Source organism: Aquila chrysaetos, chromosome 10, assembly GCF_900496995.4.
Source record: "Aquila chrysaetos chrysaetos chromosome 10, bAquChr1.4, whole genome shotgun sequence".
In the NCBI taxonomy this organism is placed as follows: domain Eukaryota; kingdom Metazoa; phylum Chordata; class Aves; order Accipitriformes; family Accipitridae; genus Aquila; species Aquila chrysaetos.
Window position 1 is genome coordinate 581,580 of NC_044013.1, and position 19,276 is coordinate 600,855.

The 19,276-nt window shown below is 46.6% G+C and overlaps 1 protein-coding gene across 2 annotated transcripts; it reads right to left on the reverse strand.

Annotated features, from left to right (window-relative positions):
• Positions 1-316: 316 nt before the first annotated feature.
• CLRN1 (clarin 1) lies at positions 317-12,515 on the reverse strand. Of its 2 annotated transcripts, none has more exons than XM_030028322.1 (3): positions 11,954-12,515; positions 4,235-4,348; positions 317-3,148 (listed from the first exon to the last, which is right to left on the reverse strand). In XM_030028322.1, exons 1-3 carry the CDS (start codon positions 12,270-12,272, stop codon positions 2,883-2,885), a joined length of 699 nt encoding a protein of 232 aa, XP_029884182.1. In that variant the 5' UTR covers positions 12,273-12,515; the 3' UTR covers positions 317-2,882. The 2 variants fall into 2 exon arrangements, with proteins under 2 accessions (XP_029884182.1, XP_029884181.1); XM_030028321.1 differs by having other exon boundaries at positions 319-3,148; positions 4,235-4,414.
• Positions 12,516-19,276: the final 6,761 nt, after the last annotated feature.

A 19,276-nucleotide genomic window follows, 5' to 3' on the forward strand; every position in this document is an offset into this window, starting at 1 on the left:
TTAATGGGGATACGCTTTAGAAGGGTCCGCTATGGGAGCCATCAGCGTGACCTTAGGATCCCTGCGCAGGGCAGTCGCAGCAGTGGGGTGCAATACGGGTCCAGAGAGCACGGCGAGCTCCACACCTGCAACACAGTGCTCGTCTGCTCGCCCCTCCATCAGCATCACGGGCCAGTGATCTAAGCCTGGTACACACCCTTGTGTATATATATATATTTATACTTACTATAGATCTATTTGTATTTATATGTATGCACACTGCATGCATACAAACAGACACACATACATCTTAACTTTTTATTGGGATACGAAAAAACCTGATTTTGGGGGGGGGGGAAACTTCAAAATATATTTATATATTTCTCCTCACTATACAAATTTTGTTGTTTTTTAAAGCATGAAATATGCTAGCCTAGAAATGAAACAGGGCAAAACTTCTCTAGCTGATGCTCATTGATTACAAGTGAGCCACAGGCTACTGCTGGTGCTCATCCAGGAGTGCAAGCTGAGCACTTCATGCTTGTTCTAACTGTTACTTTCAGCTGGTCAAACACACAAATATTGTCTCAATTTTGTTTTGCTAGTAAGAAGTTGTTATGTTTGCCTTAGGAACTGGATAAGAATGCAAATAACAGCTGGCCTCATGCTCATGAGCGGGGTGGGATGCGGGTGGAGCGGTGGAGCCAGGCTCTTTGGGATGTGATCCCTCCACAAAAACGCCTGGACCCTGAGTCAGGGGCTGCTCTCTCCTGCACACCAAAAGGGATGGGAACGGGTTTATCTTCTGAGCTGAGGCAGGTCTGGGCAACTCTGTATTTCACACATAGGGGCCAGGTCCTTCTTCAGGACTGGCAAGGATCACTCAGAAAGACACATGCACATGAGCAGCCTGTACGCCCGATCCTGTACGCTGCCGATTGCCAAAGCTGCCACAGAGATGCAAAGCAGAGCAGCTTCATGAAACATCAGGAACGAGAAGGATGGAACATTACTCCTCATTATTTGCTGTCTAGTAAACAATACCATGAGATGTAATACAAATTATGCATTAAGAAGATACATTAACATTAAGAAGAATATGCATATTAATTAAGATGAAAATTACGAAAAAAAGGTTGGGGGTCATGGCAACTGGCAGTAGCCCTTACACATTGTAAAAATCTAGGGAGATGGGGTACAGCATGGGGAGGCTGAGCTGCTTTGTGAAACGGTTTGTGGAGTAGGGCTATAGTTGACAAACGTTTTACACAAAACCCAGCAATGTTTTGCCATTTGTAGTAGAAGTATAAAAAAATGGCATAAAAGTCAGTGAGGTCATCTTGCAGGTTGCTAGAGCCTGAAGCTTATGGTTTCCAGAAGTGAGTCCTAACAGGCACCTGGGCCTGATTTTCACCACAGGTGACTCGAGGGATGCTGAGTGGGATTGCTCCTCGCCTCCAGCTGTGCAGAAGCAGGCTGCAGCCCCGCAGATAAATGGGCGGCTGGAGCAGAACCTGTTCCTCTGTGTGTCTCCTCTTGTGTTTGCTCTGAACGTTGTTTCCATGTCCTGCAAGGAGTGCCTCATCTCCAAGGTACCCATGTAATCCCACAGAGGTAGTGTTTGGTGGCATAATGCTCTTTTCATCTCTCTGTTTGTAACTGGGCTGGCTCAGCTGTACCTGGGATGAGCGGTCTGGTTGCTTTAACTGACTTGCAGAAGTTTAAGTGTGTAGGGGCTGATGTGTTGGTCCATTCTGGCTTCCTGCATGCCTTGAGGTAGAGAACCTCACGTATTTCTTCATCGCTCTCTGCTGAGCTACGGCATGCCTTGTAAGCCTGTCTGTTGCTGCCCTTTGCGAAAGGTTTTGACTTTGTTTATTTGTATTGTTTGATGAGAGAGAGTTTGCAGGGCTCTTTCCTGGGCAGGGCTCTTCATGCTTCTGACTGTGAGGCTTTGGGAGGCTGCAGTGCAACGTGAAGGGTGCCTGGTCTCACTCCTGTCCCTTTGCTCTGGGAAATGCTCTTTGCTTTGGTGTGTTGCAGAGGGGTTGTTCAGCAGCACCAAGCCAGGCTGCCTCCCTCAGACAAGCAGGAGTGTGTTGCATCTCCTCTACATCCTGCTTTGCTGTGTGCCGCTTTTTAACCAAGATCACGAAGCCCCCAGCCACAGTGGTGGCACAGTGAAATGAGGGCTTTTGGGACTTGAGGGTCAAGGGGTTACAATTTGGTTTGTTAAAACTAAAAAACCAAAAGAGAGCTTTACGGACAGAAATGATGACATTGCCATGCATGTGATGCTATGTTAAAGTGTTAGTGGTGGGTTCAGGTGTTTGGGTTTTGTCCTGCAAGCTCTTGCTATAGAGTTGTGTTCCTCATGAGCATTGTGCTTTTGAGATGGAGCCTGATGTGTGTTACGAGCAAAGCACGTACACTTTCTCTTCTCTTGTTTGATGTCTGTAGCTCTGCTGGGTGTCCTTGTTCTCCGCTGCCCTGACACGGTAATAACTGCATCCTCGTCTTCGCAAGGGCTAAAGGGTGAAACTGCTGCTGGTGATAGTGTGTGCCTCTACTGCAACCCAGTTATTTTACTTTCCAGATCCTGTTAAATGCTATTGATATTCCTAGGTTTTTTTAAACCAGCTACTCTTCAAGTAACTTGCTGGAAAAAAAGGCAAATGTCTTCATAAGGGTTTACTCCAAGAAAGAGAGGGTATATTGATCTAGACATTACCAAGTAGCATGTCATCTTTTGTTTACTGCATATGCCATATTGATGTTTATTTGAAACCTTCACTCTTTTTAACTTCTTTAGAGCTAATCATTTACAAGTTAGTACATCTGGTGGTTGTTGAATGTAGTAGTGATGAACCTCTTTGCTTGAAATGTTCTTAAATTATGTAATTCTAATACATCAGGTCAACTGCTCCAGTGATTGTCCCTGAATCTTTTGATTTTGAAAAGGGAAATTGGAATCCAGCAAAACGTATTAGCAAGGCATTCAGGAAGTGCACCAGGGAGCAAACCAGGATGATCCAGAATGAATTTGCAAACTGTTCACTGTGGGTCTTGAATGTAAAACTTCCCTCTTTGAAATTAGCAATTTTCTCTGAAAGGTGGTGGATTTTCACTTCTGAAGAGAAGAGAATCATGATGAGGCAACCACAGGAACCTGAAATGGAGGGGGAGATGCTCATCACCTCGGCCATCCCTGCAGCAAGGCCACGTGATGTACATCACAACCAAATGCCATATTGATAGTGTTATTATGGCTACTGTAACTTAGCTTTAACAGGGATTATTTTTAGAATCCAAGCCAATGGCTATAGAAATTGGTAAGCTTTTTAAACTGAATTTGGCTTAGGACCAGTAATATGTAGCACGGCTGCTTTAGTGCCCTGATCTGGCAAGGTCTCTGTGCTCTTTTTCAGCTTTAAGCTGTCATTGTCCCAGTGAACATAACTGAACTGGCTGCATGTTTAAAGATAAATATGTACTTAAGTACTTTATTACATTATGATTGTAATACATATTACCTTGTAAAGTAATGGTAAATGTTCTTGTCAGCTAAGCCAGCAACACAGAGAATGGGCTTTACCTTCTCTAAGTGGCAGAGGGATGGGAATGGTCCATCATCCCTGTTAGCCATGCTTTTTCAGCGACTGCTTTTACAGTGAGTTGCTGTCAGTCTCTCCCTCTCTGCTTCTCAGTTCCTTCCTTCCTCGAGAAAGTCTTGCTGGTGTAAGTGGTGATCTCCCTTACGCGGCTGGAAACCTCCCATCGTGGTGGATAAGAGCAGTTGCACCACTGACTTTTTTTGGTTGGGTTCCCCCCGCCCTGCCCCATTCCCCCCTCTGGTGTGATTCCCAGTTTGGACTGTGTGCTGTGTGTCCATGGTGTCAGCCCAGCGCTGGGTCCCTGGGGCTTGTGGGCACCATCCCCTTTTTCTGCCAGTTTATGCAGAAGAGCCAGAGGTGCCGGGGCTGCCTGCCATGGCCTCCTGCAGCCGCTCGCCTGCACTCATCCCACCACCTGCCTTCATGGAGGAGTTCAGTGTTTTATCTCTTAACTCCAGTTTGGAAAAAATGTGTTTTGATACAGCAAAATCATCCGCCTTTCTGCCTAGCTCTGTTTTGCCAGTTTAGAGTCAATGCAGCCATGGTCCTTAATATGGTCTCCTATGCTGATGAATCAGTTGTGGCAAGCAGCAAACACGGATGGGCATTAGCCTGGTAGCCCAGGGTGGGGTGGTACTTACAGGCAATGAAGCTCCAGAGGTACAACCCGACGGGGCCGTGCAGAGTTTCATAAGGGCTGCCAAAAGCATTGAACATGAAGAAACCTGCTCCCACCAGAGCAAAGATAATCAGTACTGTACAGAAGAGAATGACACTAACATGGATACTTGCAGGGATAACTTTGAGCAAATCTGGAAAAACTAAAAACAAACAAAACATTATTACACACATTAGGCAAAGTTGTTTCAGAAGTCAGGCCAGAGATTTCTTGCTGGTTTGTGATAATTGTTTTAAATGATGCTCTTCCAAATGCAGCCAAAGGTGAAAGTGAAGTTATTAACTAGAAACAAGTTTTCATGGCTGTTTGGAGGCAGAGGCATTTTGTGATGCTCGGAAGTGTAGACTGGCAAGGAGAGAAGGACCAGCTCCAGGGAAAGCCTCTACTCCCCTTCCCGAGGGTATTTCCCTAAGGGTGTTATTCCCCCTGCCCTGGCCATACCCCGTGCGGGATGCGGAACAGCACCTCTGCAATGCCGCTGTCCCTGCCTGGTATCTGTGCCGGGCTCTGCAGGGTGCGACCCCCAGCACCTCCAGCTCTTTAAATGCTGGGGACCTGATCTGGCTCAGCATCCTCAGTGGCTGCTCCCTCACCCTGGTGTCTCGGCAGGGAGAACAAACTCCTCTTCACCTGTAAGCACTATTCAGGGCAGTGCGAGGTTTTTGGGGGTTATTCATTCCTCAGAAACCAGATCATGCAGATGCAAGGTGGAGGGTAATGTGCCTACCATCTGCCAAGGTGGTATTTGGTCCTTAATGTGAATAGCATATACTTAGAAAAAAAATTGGAAGCTGTATTTGGGGAAGCAGGTCCACCTTGCACTGGTCTGCAGGATGGTATGAAGGGCTACTCACAGCACCTGTGTTACAGGTCTGATCTCATGTCCCTCAGCTGCAGGCTTGGCCATCTACTCCTCTTTTGGGGAGGGTAAATCCAGAAACAGACTCTCTGCACTTATGCTTATGAGGTCCCACTGAGGGACATGAGATTGGAAATGAAATTATACCTGCTCGGCTCATTCACTGAATGGAAGGCAATTGATACTTATTCGCTTGCCTGGATCTTTATCAGCTTGTGGGCTTGGTCACAGATGATGTGTGTGTCACGCCTGACCCTGCCTGGAGTGGTCAGCACTTCGTACAAAATCTGTTTCTCGGACTGGATTGTTCTGGTCAGTAGAGTCTTGTATTTATCTTGTTTTCCAAAACACAGGTGCAGGGAGGGTCAGGTGAGGATAAGAAGTTCCTGACTCTGTCTCAGTATCCCTACCGTGTGTGTTGTGTGTCTTGTGGTACCCGGGATGGGGTGAGGTAGCTCCCCTTCCCAAGGGATGCTGCTGCTGGGTCCCCCCTCCCAGGGTGGGTGCGTGGGCAGGGAGGAGGCTGGGCAGCCCCTGTGGGTGTGGGGGGGGGTCCTGTGGGGGTCCCTCTCCCTCGCACCGGCCTCTCGGTCTGGACCACATCATGGGCAAAGCGTGACGGACAAAGTCCTTGGGAGTATCCAAGCCCTGGCTGTACGGACAAGCGAGGAGGTGACCGGGCAGGTGATGCGGAAGGCTCCCTCAGCCTCGGCACGTGTGCTGTTCCGTTTGCAGTAGTGTGTGCCGTTTATTTTGTCCGATGTGCCTGAAGTGAGCAAATGTTTGGGTTTGGCCACTTTGTCTGCTGGGGAAGCAAAGAGCTGCTCCTGGCTGGGATGCCAACTTCCATTCTGTTTCAGAGCCGTGATTCCACTGCTTTCATTTATACAAATGTACAGTGCTGTTTAGCCAAAATTCTATAGGTGTAAACTTGGCAAAAAATATGTGGGTTTTCTTCTGAAATCTGTAAGTGAAAAGCTCTGCATTTTATTATGAAGAAGCAGGAAATCATTAGTGAAGCCACGGTGCTGACACGCTGGCAGGTTAAACGTGTTGTGCACTGCGTGTTGCTGGGAGACACTCAGGGCTCCAGGAAGGATTGATATCTGGGGATGATAATGTGTGAAGTTGTTTATAGTATGGAGACTCCCTGTGAAAATCCATCAACAGTTATTGCCAAAGAGATGTGTAGACACGTAAAAGGATTGAAGGTTTCTTACCTCCTATCCTTTGGCACTTTTCTATTTTTAGAAAATAGAAAAAAACTTGGTATTTTGACAAAAATCCTTAAAAATAGAAGCAGCATGTATTTCTGTACATACATTAACCTCTTAAATTATTTTTAAAATTAAATACAATACTGAAGAGGGAGAAATTCATAAAGGTTACATCGAAGAGTTATTTGCAACAAACTCTCTGAATGAAATTTTGAAAGAATAAGCAAATTTTGTATGATCAAAATTTTCTCCCCTGTATTTCCCCAAGTAAAAGTCTTGTGGAACATTTTGTGCCTAGAAGCACAAAGCCAAAAAGGGAAGATGATAAATCAGTGAGAGGAAATGGAGAAATCTTACAATGACAAAGTGGGGTACCAAGCTAAAATAGGACAGAACAAATAATAAGTGTGCAGCTGTGAGGGCTGGTGCTGTGCTGTGCCCTGCCAGCTCTTCTCCTGCCGGCGGGTGAAATGCCGGTTGTTTGCAGCGGAGCTTTGCTCCGTGGAGTTGAGAGTAAGAAGGCTGTTGCTCAGTAGGTGCAAATACTGCATCTGTTACGCAGTTAATGGAACACTTTCATCCACATGCTATTTAACTTGAAGTTTCCCGAAGCTGGAAACTATCCCATCAGCTGCCTTTGCCACTATATCCCTTGCCCTGGTCGCTGCCCCACGAGAGCCCACGGAGCAGGTCGGTCGGGTCAGCCGCTGTGGGAAGCGGCAGCCGACCGGCGTGTGCGGTTTTGCGCTTTGAGTTGGTGGCTGCTGCCTGGCGAAGCGCTGCCTGATGGGCTGAGGGCTGTGCTGAGTTCCAGCTATGTAACAGCCGGTGTGACTATGTATGCAAATATTTAGGAATATTTTCTTTTAAATATTTTAGTGCAGCTTTTTAGCCACTATTTCAAATTGCGATTCTGCTTAGCTAGGGCACAAGGGGATAGTCAATCAGACTCGGTACGAGAGAATAATTTTTAATCATTCATGTTTGTTTGGCAACAACGGGTATTTTAGAAGGAATCATCAAATACACTTAACTGCTCCTGATCCACAGGGGCACGATTAAAGTGGGGGTAATAACGCCTCAGCGCTGCCTCGCTGCAGCTGTAATGTGCAGAGAGTAAAAAAGCCTCACATAAATTACTCTACCTTGTAAAATGTTTACCAGCAAACAGTTCTGCAGCTTGCCACGCAGTAAGCACAGAAAAGCAGGTAATGTGGTGTCAAGTCAATTCATCTCCCCGACTAAATGAAAGGGAAATTAACGAAGCAAATGTTTGCAAACTATTCTTGAAGCTGTGTTACATAAATATCACCTTTTGTGTTGTTGCTGGCTGGGAGCAGAGAGGGGCACCCGGTGCCTGGGGGGGACTGTGGCCCGGGGTCACGAGGGGGCACGCAGAGCCCTGCGCCCACCTTCCACGGCACTACACGAGCGCTTGCACCTTCCTTGGGTACCGGAGGAGCCGCCTGCTCCTGGGGATGGCCCCGGCCCCGGGCTCTGCTCCGCCAGACCCCCTTCCCTGGGGCATCCCCCCCCGGCTCCTGACGCAGGGAGCTCGTGGCTGCTGGGTCTTTGCACGTGCAAGTGCCTCACACAGCAAAACTACCTGTTTGCTAAATTCACCTATTTACCTAGAGGAAGAATTTACATGCATAAAAGGTTACTTCTGCTGATGGCTACTTAATTGTCCAGCTTGGCCACTGGTGCTTAAATTCCTTATATCATGCTACTAAAACACAAAGCATGTTTTAGAAACTAGACCTTGTGTTTGTTGGACTTTATATTACATAATTCAGATATTTGCAAGCGTAAGAAGCAGTTGTACTGTTCATGGGGTATAAGGTACAATTTCACCGTTGTACCAGTCAGGCTAGCCAACAAAAAGGCTGAAGAATCCCTGCCTGTGCAGAATTTCTACAGGGAATAGCATTAGTTCTTGCAATGCCACCTGATGTTTTGGGAGAACTTGTGTATTTAATAACAGAATTTTGTATTGTTTATTTTAAGAAAACATGTTACTACATTGTATTGAATCTTTCCCTTGGCACCTGCATTTATAGTTGTTTATGTCATTAAAATTTTATATGTGACATATCAGGAAAAATTAGTTCCAGCAGCTATGTTGTCTTGAAAGAAAAACATTCCTTCATTGTAATGAATGAAATTGTGTGTTAGGTATGCATGCCAGTGACCTTTAGAAAATGAACTACTGACCCAGAAACTGATGAGAATCAGCAAGAGCAAATGAAGCAGAAGGCTTTCCCCAGCTGAACTGGGTTTGCTGGCAGAGCAAATTCATTTTACAATTAAGAGAGATATAGTGGTCAGAGGGGAGCATTTAATGGGAACAAACATAGAACTAAATCATTTAGCCTATTTTCTGTGCCTTTTCCTCTGAGACATGCCAAAGTGCACTTCAGTGCATTAAACTATGGATGTGTATATTATATATGGTTATCCTGCTTTCTGGGATGCTTCCAGTGGGTTCCTGAGAGCCCTGACTTGGATGGGACGGGTCTGCTGCAGCCCTGAGAATGTGAACCAGCCTCCTTCATTAAGCGGTCTCTGAAGTGAACACTTCTAGTAGAGACATATTTTGCGGAGCCACCCAATCATTGTTTCTAAATCTAAATCCTAATAAAGTAAGTGGTGCATTTGCTTTTTAATCTAAATAAAAGATGATCTGAGAACAATTTGTGAGGAGGACAGCAATGCTTCCACCCCCAGCTGTCTGTGAAAGCTCACAGAGGCAAAGCCTGCCCTGTGGAGTGCTGTGATGGGTACAGCTGGGCTTGTGAAATTACTTAGGCTGTTACTGGGCTACATCTCAGGTATAGGCAGTGCCAAAGATCACCTCGTAGCATTACCTTTTCAGAGTGCTATATAAAGGATGCCAGTGCAGGCAAATAAGACTGACAAGATGGGCTTGTAATGTTGTGAGTGAGACCTATTGAGATATTTTGCTATTAATGCTTGCCTTGTATGGAAGGAGAATAAAAGGTAAAAGAATTCTCTAATAAGCAAGCTTGGGTTCGGTTTTAGGTCAGTCAAGGCTCTTGGGTTGTGTTTCCAACCCCAGTGACCTGCTAGCTCTGCTGCAAGTGATGATGCCTGACGGGCTGGGACACATGGAACAAGGCTGCTTTCTCCAGGGAAAGATGCTGCTCCATTGCAGCATGTCGGCAGCTTCACTTCTGCCTCAAGGAGTCTCAGGCATAAGATTAAATCCAGCCTTGGTTTCAGATCCTGGGAACAGGCATTAAAGCACATGCTTCAAACCTCATTTTCTCTGTCTGAAAATGAGGACAGTGATATTTACTGATGTTGAGTGAATTACTTTTTCAATCTTTTCTTCTTTATGCAATTCCTGAAAGCCTTGGAGTTCTTTGAATATGTACATTAAGCACTCATATTAAAGAAGTTAATTTTTAATATTGTCCTGTGCAGTAGGATTCTGCAGCTCTGTATGAACACTCAGGTTTTGTGGTTTGGTTTTTTTTTTACCATTCCAAAGTGGATTGTTTAGCTGTGACTAATTGAAAACTTCACATTGTATTATTTCTGTTCTTTGGTTACATTTGTGTTTATGTGTTCAGTTGAAATTATACTTGTGAATGCAAGTTTGATAAACATCTGGATAGGAAAGCTTGGTTACATGAGATTTCTGTGAGTGTGGATGGAAAGTGTGTGGCCATAGTGAGAGGAAACTCTGTAACCCTGGAGTACTTTTGGTTGAAAATGCTCTGCAGTACTTGCAGAGATCAAGAGCTTACCTGTATGTAGCATTGTAAGATATTTAAAAATACGTGATGATTGATATAATTAAATCATCACAAACAAGCTGCACATTTGTATTTTCTCTTGTATGTGTAATATTAATTCACACTGCCCACAAAATTAAAATTCTTTGAAGCTATTGCTACAATCACACTAGCAGTATATTAAAATATTTCAGCCACAACAAGATGAAATGTACAGATGGGAGCCTGAATGCAAGGCACCTCAATGAAATGGTTTAAAAGTATCGAAGTAACAAATACGTGGAAAGAAAATAACGAGAAAGAGAAGCCTAACGGGCTGTCTCGACTGTGGCTTCTCTGATGTGGGGGCTGTCTGCTGCGGCGGGGTTCAGTCCTGCCTCGTGCACGGAGCCGATACGGACTAGGAGGAACGCCCCGCTTCTTGCCGCGTGCCGAGGTTGCTGCGGGCGACCTTTCCAAAATTTCACTTGCACCAAACTGGCCACCGATCCATTCTGCTGCTGCTGCTCTCCCTGCCCGGGGAGAACCCGGGGGGGCCCGGTGCGAGCCCCGGTGCTGCTCAGCGGGGCTCCGTCCCACGGCCGGGAGTTGCGGGAAGCGGGGTGCGCACCCGGCCGGGGGGACGGGGGGGGGATGGCCCCGGCCTCGGGCTGCAGCTGCATCTTGTCCTCGTTGTATGGCAGCTCAGCTCTGCCTCACAGCTCTGTCGCTGCGACGAACCCAGACAAGCGCCTGTCACAGGGCTGCTGATCGCTAGCAGCTTTGTCGGCTGTGGTTCATAACAATTTCACCTACAGCAGAGAACTAATTCCTTGGGGTTTAGTGGACCCCTCTGAAAATTCACCCCGGCCTGTAACCGGCAGAGTGGAACAGCTGTGCGCTACGATGGTGAACAAAGCGATTGAGAGGAGAACTTCAGCTGTATCAATGGACTAGTGATGGAATTTAATTAGAGATGGCAAATCTTAATACTATATTAAATTAATTTGGTCTACTACTTTGGAAAATCATTCTATAGTAAATAATTTCTGATACCTAATCTGGTAACCTTACCTTGCCTTAAATGACTTGGGGAAGGAATTTACCAGTGCTGTTGTAGCAGAATGCTTCTAAACTGTGTTTTGTAATAACTTCAGGTAGCATATTGCACATATAACAAATGGCTGTTTGTTATCATCTCTTTAATGTGCTGCTGTATATACAAAGTGTGTGTTCACTTGATAATTTAATTGATCTTCTTATCCTTGAAGATAAATAGGTTATGAATATTACATGTAAAGCAAAACCACTGCTAACAGTCTTTGATAAAATTCTGTATGTCAGGTACGAAGTTCAACTTGCAGATCAACCGACTGAACATCAGCTAGCACCAACCAGCCGTTCTTCCAATTAATGCAGCAGGTTGTGACTTTTTGGCTGCTTTGTTTCTCAACAGCAGCCAAACCTATCTATGCCCTAGCTCTCTTCATGAGATTTCTGCTAGTTTAGTTTGTTCTTTCATGAAGGCACAGAGGATGTAACATTGACACAGACACACAGAGGAAGATGACAGATTAATTGAAAACCAAAAATATTCTTTTTTTATAGTAGTAGTATAAATCTTTTGAAATGTAGGTATCTGTGTAACAAATATAGATTGTTGAAAAAGTTAGCGTGGCTTTACTAGTATCAGAAAAAAGTTATTTGAACCTGAAGATCAGAATGCCGTAACGGCAGCATTTGCTTTAGAGTATTTCATGCTTGTTAGGCTCTGTGTATGAGCAAGGGGACACGGGCAGCATCTCCCAGCTCCCCTAGCCATCAGCAGTGCAGTGTTAAATAATTCAAATGCCATTGTTACTCACATGAAAACTGGAAAGGTCTCCCCCCGAGCCCACACTGCCTCACACGCTCGCCGTGAAGAAGCCCATACTGGATTTCGCCAATAAACTTCTCCAGCTCCTGGCCAGTGGCGTTGACGAGCAGGGCTCCCGTCTTGCATAGTATCGTCCCCTTAACCCACCGCTGCGTGCCGATGGCTGCCGCGGTCCCCAGCGCACAAGCAAAGCTCAGCACCCCGGCTATGCAAAAGATAATTTTCTTCTGCTGGGCTGGCATGATGGCGTCCAAAGTCCTCTGAGGGAGGCAGTTTTCAGCGAGGCAGCGACAAGGAATTCTCCCCATCAGCGTGGCAAAGGGCCAAGCTCCCCGGACAGAGCCCCGGGCGCCCAGCCAGCCCTGCTCGCGGCGGGAGCCCTCTCCTCAGAGAGCTTCGGCAGCGAACCTCCGAGGCACACGTTTCCTGAAAGATGCTGTGAAGGTTTTTATTCCCTGTCCCCTTCTGTATCGCTCCAGCTTGCACACTAATGTGTTTAAATAAGCTGGAAAATAGAGCAGTCCGAGTGTTTTAGCGCATCCTCTGTGTCATTTGATAACTGGGGTTTAAGATGACAGAAGGAGCCTCTGTAATTTGATGAGTGCTCTGCTCTTCCCAGCCCTGTCTGATTGTGTGAACAGGGCTGTTTAGACAGGCTTGGCTGCTGTATCTGATTACCTGCTCTCCAAAAAGGAAGTTTTCAGAGGGTTTTATTTTTCTGGGTTTTATTTTTCCTGGTTTTCCTCTAAAGCTAGCAATGCTGAGCTCCTCTGTTCTTTTTCTTTTTTGGGGGGGGGTGTTTTTCTTTTTTTGCCATTGCTCCTAATGTGATAGCACAGGTAACGCACAGTACCCCTGCGAAGCCAGGAGACCCCCTCCGCAGTATTTGGTTGCATTTGGGCACTTGCTTTTCCCTGTCAAGGCGTTCCCTGGCAAGGGCAGTGTGTCTGTTATATATTGTATTGTTTTGGCTACAGTGTGTACGATGCTCAGATAAACGTTTCAGTTTAGGTTTCAAATGTACACAAATACATTTTCTCTTACTACTTTACACGAGACCCAGTCTACCCTGCAGCTCGGCAGCACACCGGCTCCCTGCACTGCGTGCAGGAGAGGCACCGCTGGGCTCCTCCTGCGGCCGGGCATCTGCCTTGCTCTTCATGCGAGCCAAAGTCATGGGCACGAACTAACCCATCCCTCGGAGAGTGGCTAGCTTGGGGCCTCGGTGAGGACCAGAAGCATGGCCATCTGCATTGATCTACTGAATGCTGGTGACTTCAGCAAACACAGGGTTTGGGTTTTTTTTCCTAACTAGATCAACTTAGAAAGTGGTTTGTTAATTGGATGCATATCCATTGCAGGAATACTCTTCAGGTGGCTTAAGAGTATCATATCAGTTAGGCTTAAAGCCTGTGTCTGGTTTAACTACATAGGTTTTAAGACAACCTTGGAATTAAAACGAAGCAAGGCTGTGTACAGACAAATGATTTACTTTTTTTTTGTTTTAAGCTAATGCTTAAATAAAGCTGTGGTTTGTGCTGTGATCACTACATGTAACCAAGAGATGGCAGACTGCTGTATCACTGGGGTCTGTTACCACTGAGCTTGCACTGTGCACAGTGCTGAATACACACAGGTTTGGGAAAATGCTTATTTTTAAAGATGGTCTTGAATACTTTACTTGAGCAGAATGCATCTATTGTTCCCTGAAGAGGGACTGTAGTATTTTAGTATGATTATCACCAGCACAATAGCAGTGAAAGGAACAGACTTGAACACATGCATATAAAAGTGACTATGTCCTAGGAGGAATTTGATGGGGGGAAAAAAATTTAATTGCATTTATCTGTCTTCGTGACTACTTTTTTTCAAGAGTCAGCTTTCTGACAGTCTTTTCATATGGAGCAATAGTTTATGCCATGGAAAACTATGTAGTTTTCTCAATGAGCTAAGAAGTTTCAGAATCCCTCAGAAAAGCAGAGGCGGTGACGGGAGCAGCTAGCGCCGAGGGGGCTTTGCCTCGGTTTGGCTGTGTCTTGCCGTAGGCTAGGCAGTGGCTGGTGGTGTGAAGATAGCAGAGGTAAGATTGGGCTGGAGGTAACACTGTGCATAGACAAGCTAGAAATTAGAGTGAAGAATTGTCCTGGAGTTTGCCCTGGAGTAACTTTTTCTTAGAACCTTCATTATCAGCTATGGATCCTGACTGCATTTGTTTGAAAACAATTCAGTTAATATGTGCCTTGGCAGGCAGTATAAGTCCCTTCCTAACTCCAGCTGTGAATTCTGCAGAGAAGACTCAGGAGACATCTGACAGGGTCTCTTTGTTTGTGTTTGCACAGTAACACAATATTGCTTTCTGGGTGGTTAAAATAATGTTTCCTGGTATCTGGGGTACTGTGTTTATCAAACAAGTATAGGGGAAAAAAAAAAAAAGCTCATGGTCTCTGATGTTAAAGACTGGCAGTTTTAGAAAAGGTCTCCTTCGATGAACTTTTGACAGTTTTTTGTAACACCTTCCATCTTCTAAAGCACATGAAGCAAGTAGTGCGTTATTTACCAAATGGGTAATTATTGGGTTATTTACTAATGGATAATTAACTGAAAAAATGAAGCTGAGGTATCTGATCACGGAAAATATTTTATTGCAAATTCTGTGTGCTCCACCACAACGAATACTGCTTTGAATGTATGACAAGAGCAAAGAAGATGCATGAAATCACAAGATAAAAAGGGGAAACGGAAACATTTGTTTCTTCCCTCAGAAGCCTTAGATCCCCCTCTTTCTGGTAATATCGCACTAGAAGCAAGACTTAGGTGAGTCACTTGTCAAGGGTGAGCTTAAAAGCCAAATAGAAGTAGCCAAGGAATATTGTAAAATTGCTGCAGTGACCGAGATGGTAATTCCTGCCCCGAGTGTTGGGATGTTCCTTTTGTGAGCAGTGCATCGCGCAGCATGGTGAGCCATGTTGCAGCCTCAGCTTTTGCCTGATAGTCCCATCCCGTTCACTGCAGAAGAGCCTCCCTCTTCAGCTTGCTTGTCTCGCTCGAGTCCTTTCTCCCATCCCATATGTCCAAGACATTACTAAATCTGTTACTGTTTTTCCCTGCAATATTGGAAATGACTGCCCTTCTCCGCTCCGGCTCAGACAGGCTTCGGAGGCCCTGGTCGTCCCCATCGCTGCCGTATGCCGGCTGCTTGGGGCTTTGCTGCTCCTCCCTGCCCTGCGTCAGGTTTCAGCTCCTTCGTCCCATGTCCCTGCAGAGCAACACTGCACCCTGGGGCCTCTCCCCGAATCCTGGCCGGTTGCTGTTCCCTCTTTGTCCTGCTCTTTGGTCCCAGCTTTTCTGCAAGAGGATTGCAGATAGAATGTTTTCATTCCTGTCCCCCTAAATACCCATTTCTCCCTTCAGGCCTGCATATGATGAAAAAGATAAAGGAAAGACTGTTGTTGTTGTTTAGCTTAAAAAAAAAAAAAAAAAAAAAAAAATTAGGGTGAGGCTATATTATCAGACAATGTTGACTATTTGGCTACTGAGCTATACAGGGGTCTTGTCTCTTGTGCCATATTTGTACAGTGGCATAATGATAGTATCGGGAGGCTTTTCCACTTGTGCCATTACCTTGTAGAGGGCTTGGTAGTCTTCTCCCTGTTTAACCTGGTGTTATCTGCTCCTGTGTAGCTGTTCCTGAAAAGGCCTGATTTAAAATTGTAATTCATGCACTTTCTCCTCAAATTATCTCTCAACCACTAAGTCTTTTAAAAACCCCCTCAATTTAAAGAAATAGACTATAATACTTCTCAACCCAAGTCACTAGACTGTTGTATGATGATTAACTAATTAATTTCACTTTTCATTGTAAGTATAACATGATGTTGTGTGAGTACTAGTGGTGATGTATAAAATGCGGCCATCCATGTGACTTCGGTTGCAACTGCGGATGCTCTGCTCCTCCTTCAGTTGGTCCCCAGAGTGAGCAGCACTAAGTACCATTCCTGTTCACTGACTCTGCATTTAGCAACCAGTGCAGGTCAACAGTGTGTGAGGTGAACAACCACTGTGAAAAATGTACTGAACTAGGTATTTTTGATGAGAGCAAATGCCCATTAAGTGAGGAGTGGAAAAGAACCACCTCTTTTTTTTTTTTCTCCCACAGCTGCCTAAAGCCCGGTTTATGATACTTAAGAGTAAGTATGCAATGTGAGGTACAGATAGATGAAGAACAGTGGCTTGTATACGTGCACCTGGAAAGCAGTATTGGCATACTGTTTCTTACAGAGATTAAAACGTCCTGCACTAACTTGATCTTGGTCAATCATTGCAGTCAAATGGATGTTTTATTTTTAATTTTATCAATTAGATTTATCCTGTAGTAAGGACAGAGTAGAAAAAGACTTTAGGACCTCCAAAACTGCCACCAAGTTTTGTAAGAGATTTGGATTTTATAACTCTTATGGATGAAAACCTCTGTATATCCAGTCATGTAATGATTTGTGATATATGTAGAACCAATGCTGATTACATTCTGCTCTCTTGCACCATGTCACAACTGCTGTAGAGTTGATGTCAATTTAACAGAGAGGCCATCCTTGATTGTAGAAATGTTCAGGATGAAAACACCAGGAGTGATGAAAACCCATAGCAATGTGTGTGTTAGCAGAAACACCTGTGGGAAGTTTGCATGTTGGCTGGAGTCAGCTGCAGTCCAGGTGAGTGGTGCCATTTGTCCCTCACTACCATGAGCACTGAGTAGACCTGCGATGTTAAAAATGAGAGCTGTCCTTGAAGAAAGCATATAACCAATAATTAATGCAATATTTTCAGAAGTTACCCTCTATTTTTAACTAGCATCAGCAAAGTCACAGCAAATGACAAAAACTTAGTCACGATGGTAAAAAACCCATGCTATGAACTGGTATTTTCCATTCCTCCTTATTCAGAGCTTATTCCTCAAATTCCTGTACTAAAGTGGTGGCTTAAGGTCCTACTCACTTGACCAAAGGTGACATGAAATACTTGTTACCCTCTGGACAGAGGCAGTTCAACCAAACCTGGCTCCCCTGGCAGGGTTGCTGGAGAAAACCAAACTAAAACTCCAGATCAGAATGTTTGCAGGCTTGAGGGTTTAAAGAACCCTGGATTTGAACCTGGACTTCCCAAACATAAGTGACCTAAATGAGGACTGGAGCAGTGGATAGTGCAAATCTATAGCCAGATCTGTAACCCTGATCTATGGACTTCATGGGCCCAGTCTCTGCTGGGACACTTGCGCTACAGAGGTGCTGTAAAATGCAAGCAAATCAACACAGAACAGTGAGTGCCAGTATGAGATCGTCAGACCATTCTGCGTGACAAAAACCACCAAAAGACTAGGCTCTGTGTGTTTAAATATATCAAGATGTGTTTGACAGTCTCGGGAATAAAATGTAATGACACTATCTTAAAATATGCACAATATTAACCTTCCCAAAGCCAGGGATCACAACTGATCTACTGTGCCGGTGTAACTTATGAAAAGCTCTGAACCATTTTTACCTACTGATGGAATGAAGGAACAGAGCTGACAAACACTGCTGGTCTTTGGAGCATGCCCTTGGATCACCTGCAAAGTCTGATAAACCTGGTAAGGAAGGCATCTCAGAGGTAGATTTTAAAGTTTGAAGATCTCAGACTTGTTGATCCTTGCCTTTGGTGAACAACACAGCTGGATGCACGAAAAGTAATTCAGTAATGAAAAGTGACAAAGACTTATATAGAAGGTGTATTAACAAATATGAGACAGTGTAGGGCATTACTATTCTACTTTATTGCTATTGCCCAGTTCAGCCTCAGCTTTTAAGTTATCTGTGGTTTGATTAGAGAATTGCTTAGAGGCAGAAGAAATGTGGTTTGCCTGTATTTCCTGTTCTTGTCTGTACTAAATTTGAACATAAGCTCATTTGTAGAGTGCTGTTGTTACTTTCATTTAGGCTTACTTGCAACTGACTGTCTAATCTTGTATTTCCAAAGTACCTCCTGTTTGTACTGTCCCAGAGATATAGCACAAGGAGAGGATTTGGCGCAAGTAACGGGTAGAAAGGGGAAAAGAAAAAGTTTCCGTGCTTGCTTGCTGTAATGCTAATACAGGAACGCACCTACCACTCCACTACCTGAGGAGGTGGCACCTGTACTGAGAGATGGGAGTCTGTTCTGCGTAGCAGGACACTAGCTGCAGGCTGCGGCCGAGACTGGGGCCCCATTTCAGGAAGGCCGGCGAGTACAGGGCATCCACCTGCACGCTGGAGAAGGGAGGAACCCTAAAGCTTTAACGGTTTTAAGATTCATTAATGGGAAACCGTGCCTCCGTTGACACCACGTTTCCTCTCCCGCTTGGCCGATCCACTGGGATCAGCGGACCCGCTGCGGTGGCACCGCGGCCGCCCGGGAGCATCCTTTGGGGATGCCGGAGCAGCGTCCCGCCGTTGCAGCCGAACGGGGATGGACCTAGCCGCTCGCCCAGGGCCCCCCCAAGGCTGCAGCCGCAGGGGGCCCTGGTCACTGCTGATGGAGCAGCACCGCGCCTCTCCCGAGTCGGTGGTCCCTCCGGGAGCGGGCTCAGCATCCCTCGCAGACCCCGGGCAGCGGAGCGAGAGGGAACGGGTGCCCTGCGCTCCTCCGCTCGGCCCGGCGCCGCGGGAGCAGAGCGGGGCGGGCGGGTGGAACACGGTGGGGAGGCTTTGCTGCACCCTCCTCGCCAGCTGCGCAGGGCAGCTCGCACCCGGGACCTGGAACTCGTCCCGGGATAGACGAGGGTCTGCGCTGGAGCGGCGGGGCCGGCTCCGGGGGTGCCGGCCTCTTCGCCGCCCGAGGATGGGCCGACCTGCCTCGTCCGCAGCGGGCGGTTATTTTCCCGAGCGGATTATTTATCCGCTAGGATGAGTGACAGCAAGAACGCGAACCGACGATAGGGTGACGGCGTGGGTGCTGCGTCCCTGCGGCTGGAAGGGGCCCGGAGGGAGCGCGGCCGCCCGCTCCGCTCCCCTCCCCGCGGAGGAGGGCTGTCCCCGGCGCCTCTTCCTCCGCCAGGCCGGGCGGGCTCCGCTGCCCTCCTCGCCGTCCCCCGGGGTGGGGGGGTGTCCCCGGCCGCCGGCGCCGTGCCTGGCGCGGCGTTCGGCCCCGCTGCGGTGCGGTGGGCAGCGTGGGGGCCGCCGGCCGTGCCCGCGGTGGGGCTTGGGGGGGGGGGCGGGCAGCTCGGAGCTGCACCTGCCGCGGGAGGGAGCGGGGCGGGGTGGGCCGGGCCGCACCGCCCCCGTCCGCCGCCGCGCAGCCCGCC

Coding starts and splice junctions, on each gene's coding strand:
- CLRN1 (XM_030028321.1), bottom strand. CDS start 12,272: ATGGGGAGAATTCCTTGTCGCTGCCTCGCTGAAAACTGCCTCCCTCAG. Junction 4,415..11,953: donor GAGACCTTTCCAGTTTTCAT/GTGAGTAACAAT, acceptor GTTTGTTTTTAG/TTTTTCCAGATTTGCTCAAA. Junction 3,149..4,234: donor CCTCTGGAGCTTCATTGCCT/GTAAGTACCACC, acceptor CCTCCATTTCAG/GTTCCTGTGGTTGCCTCATC.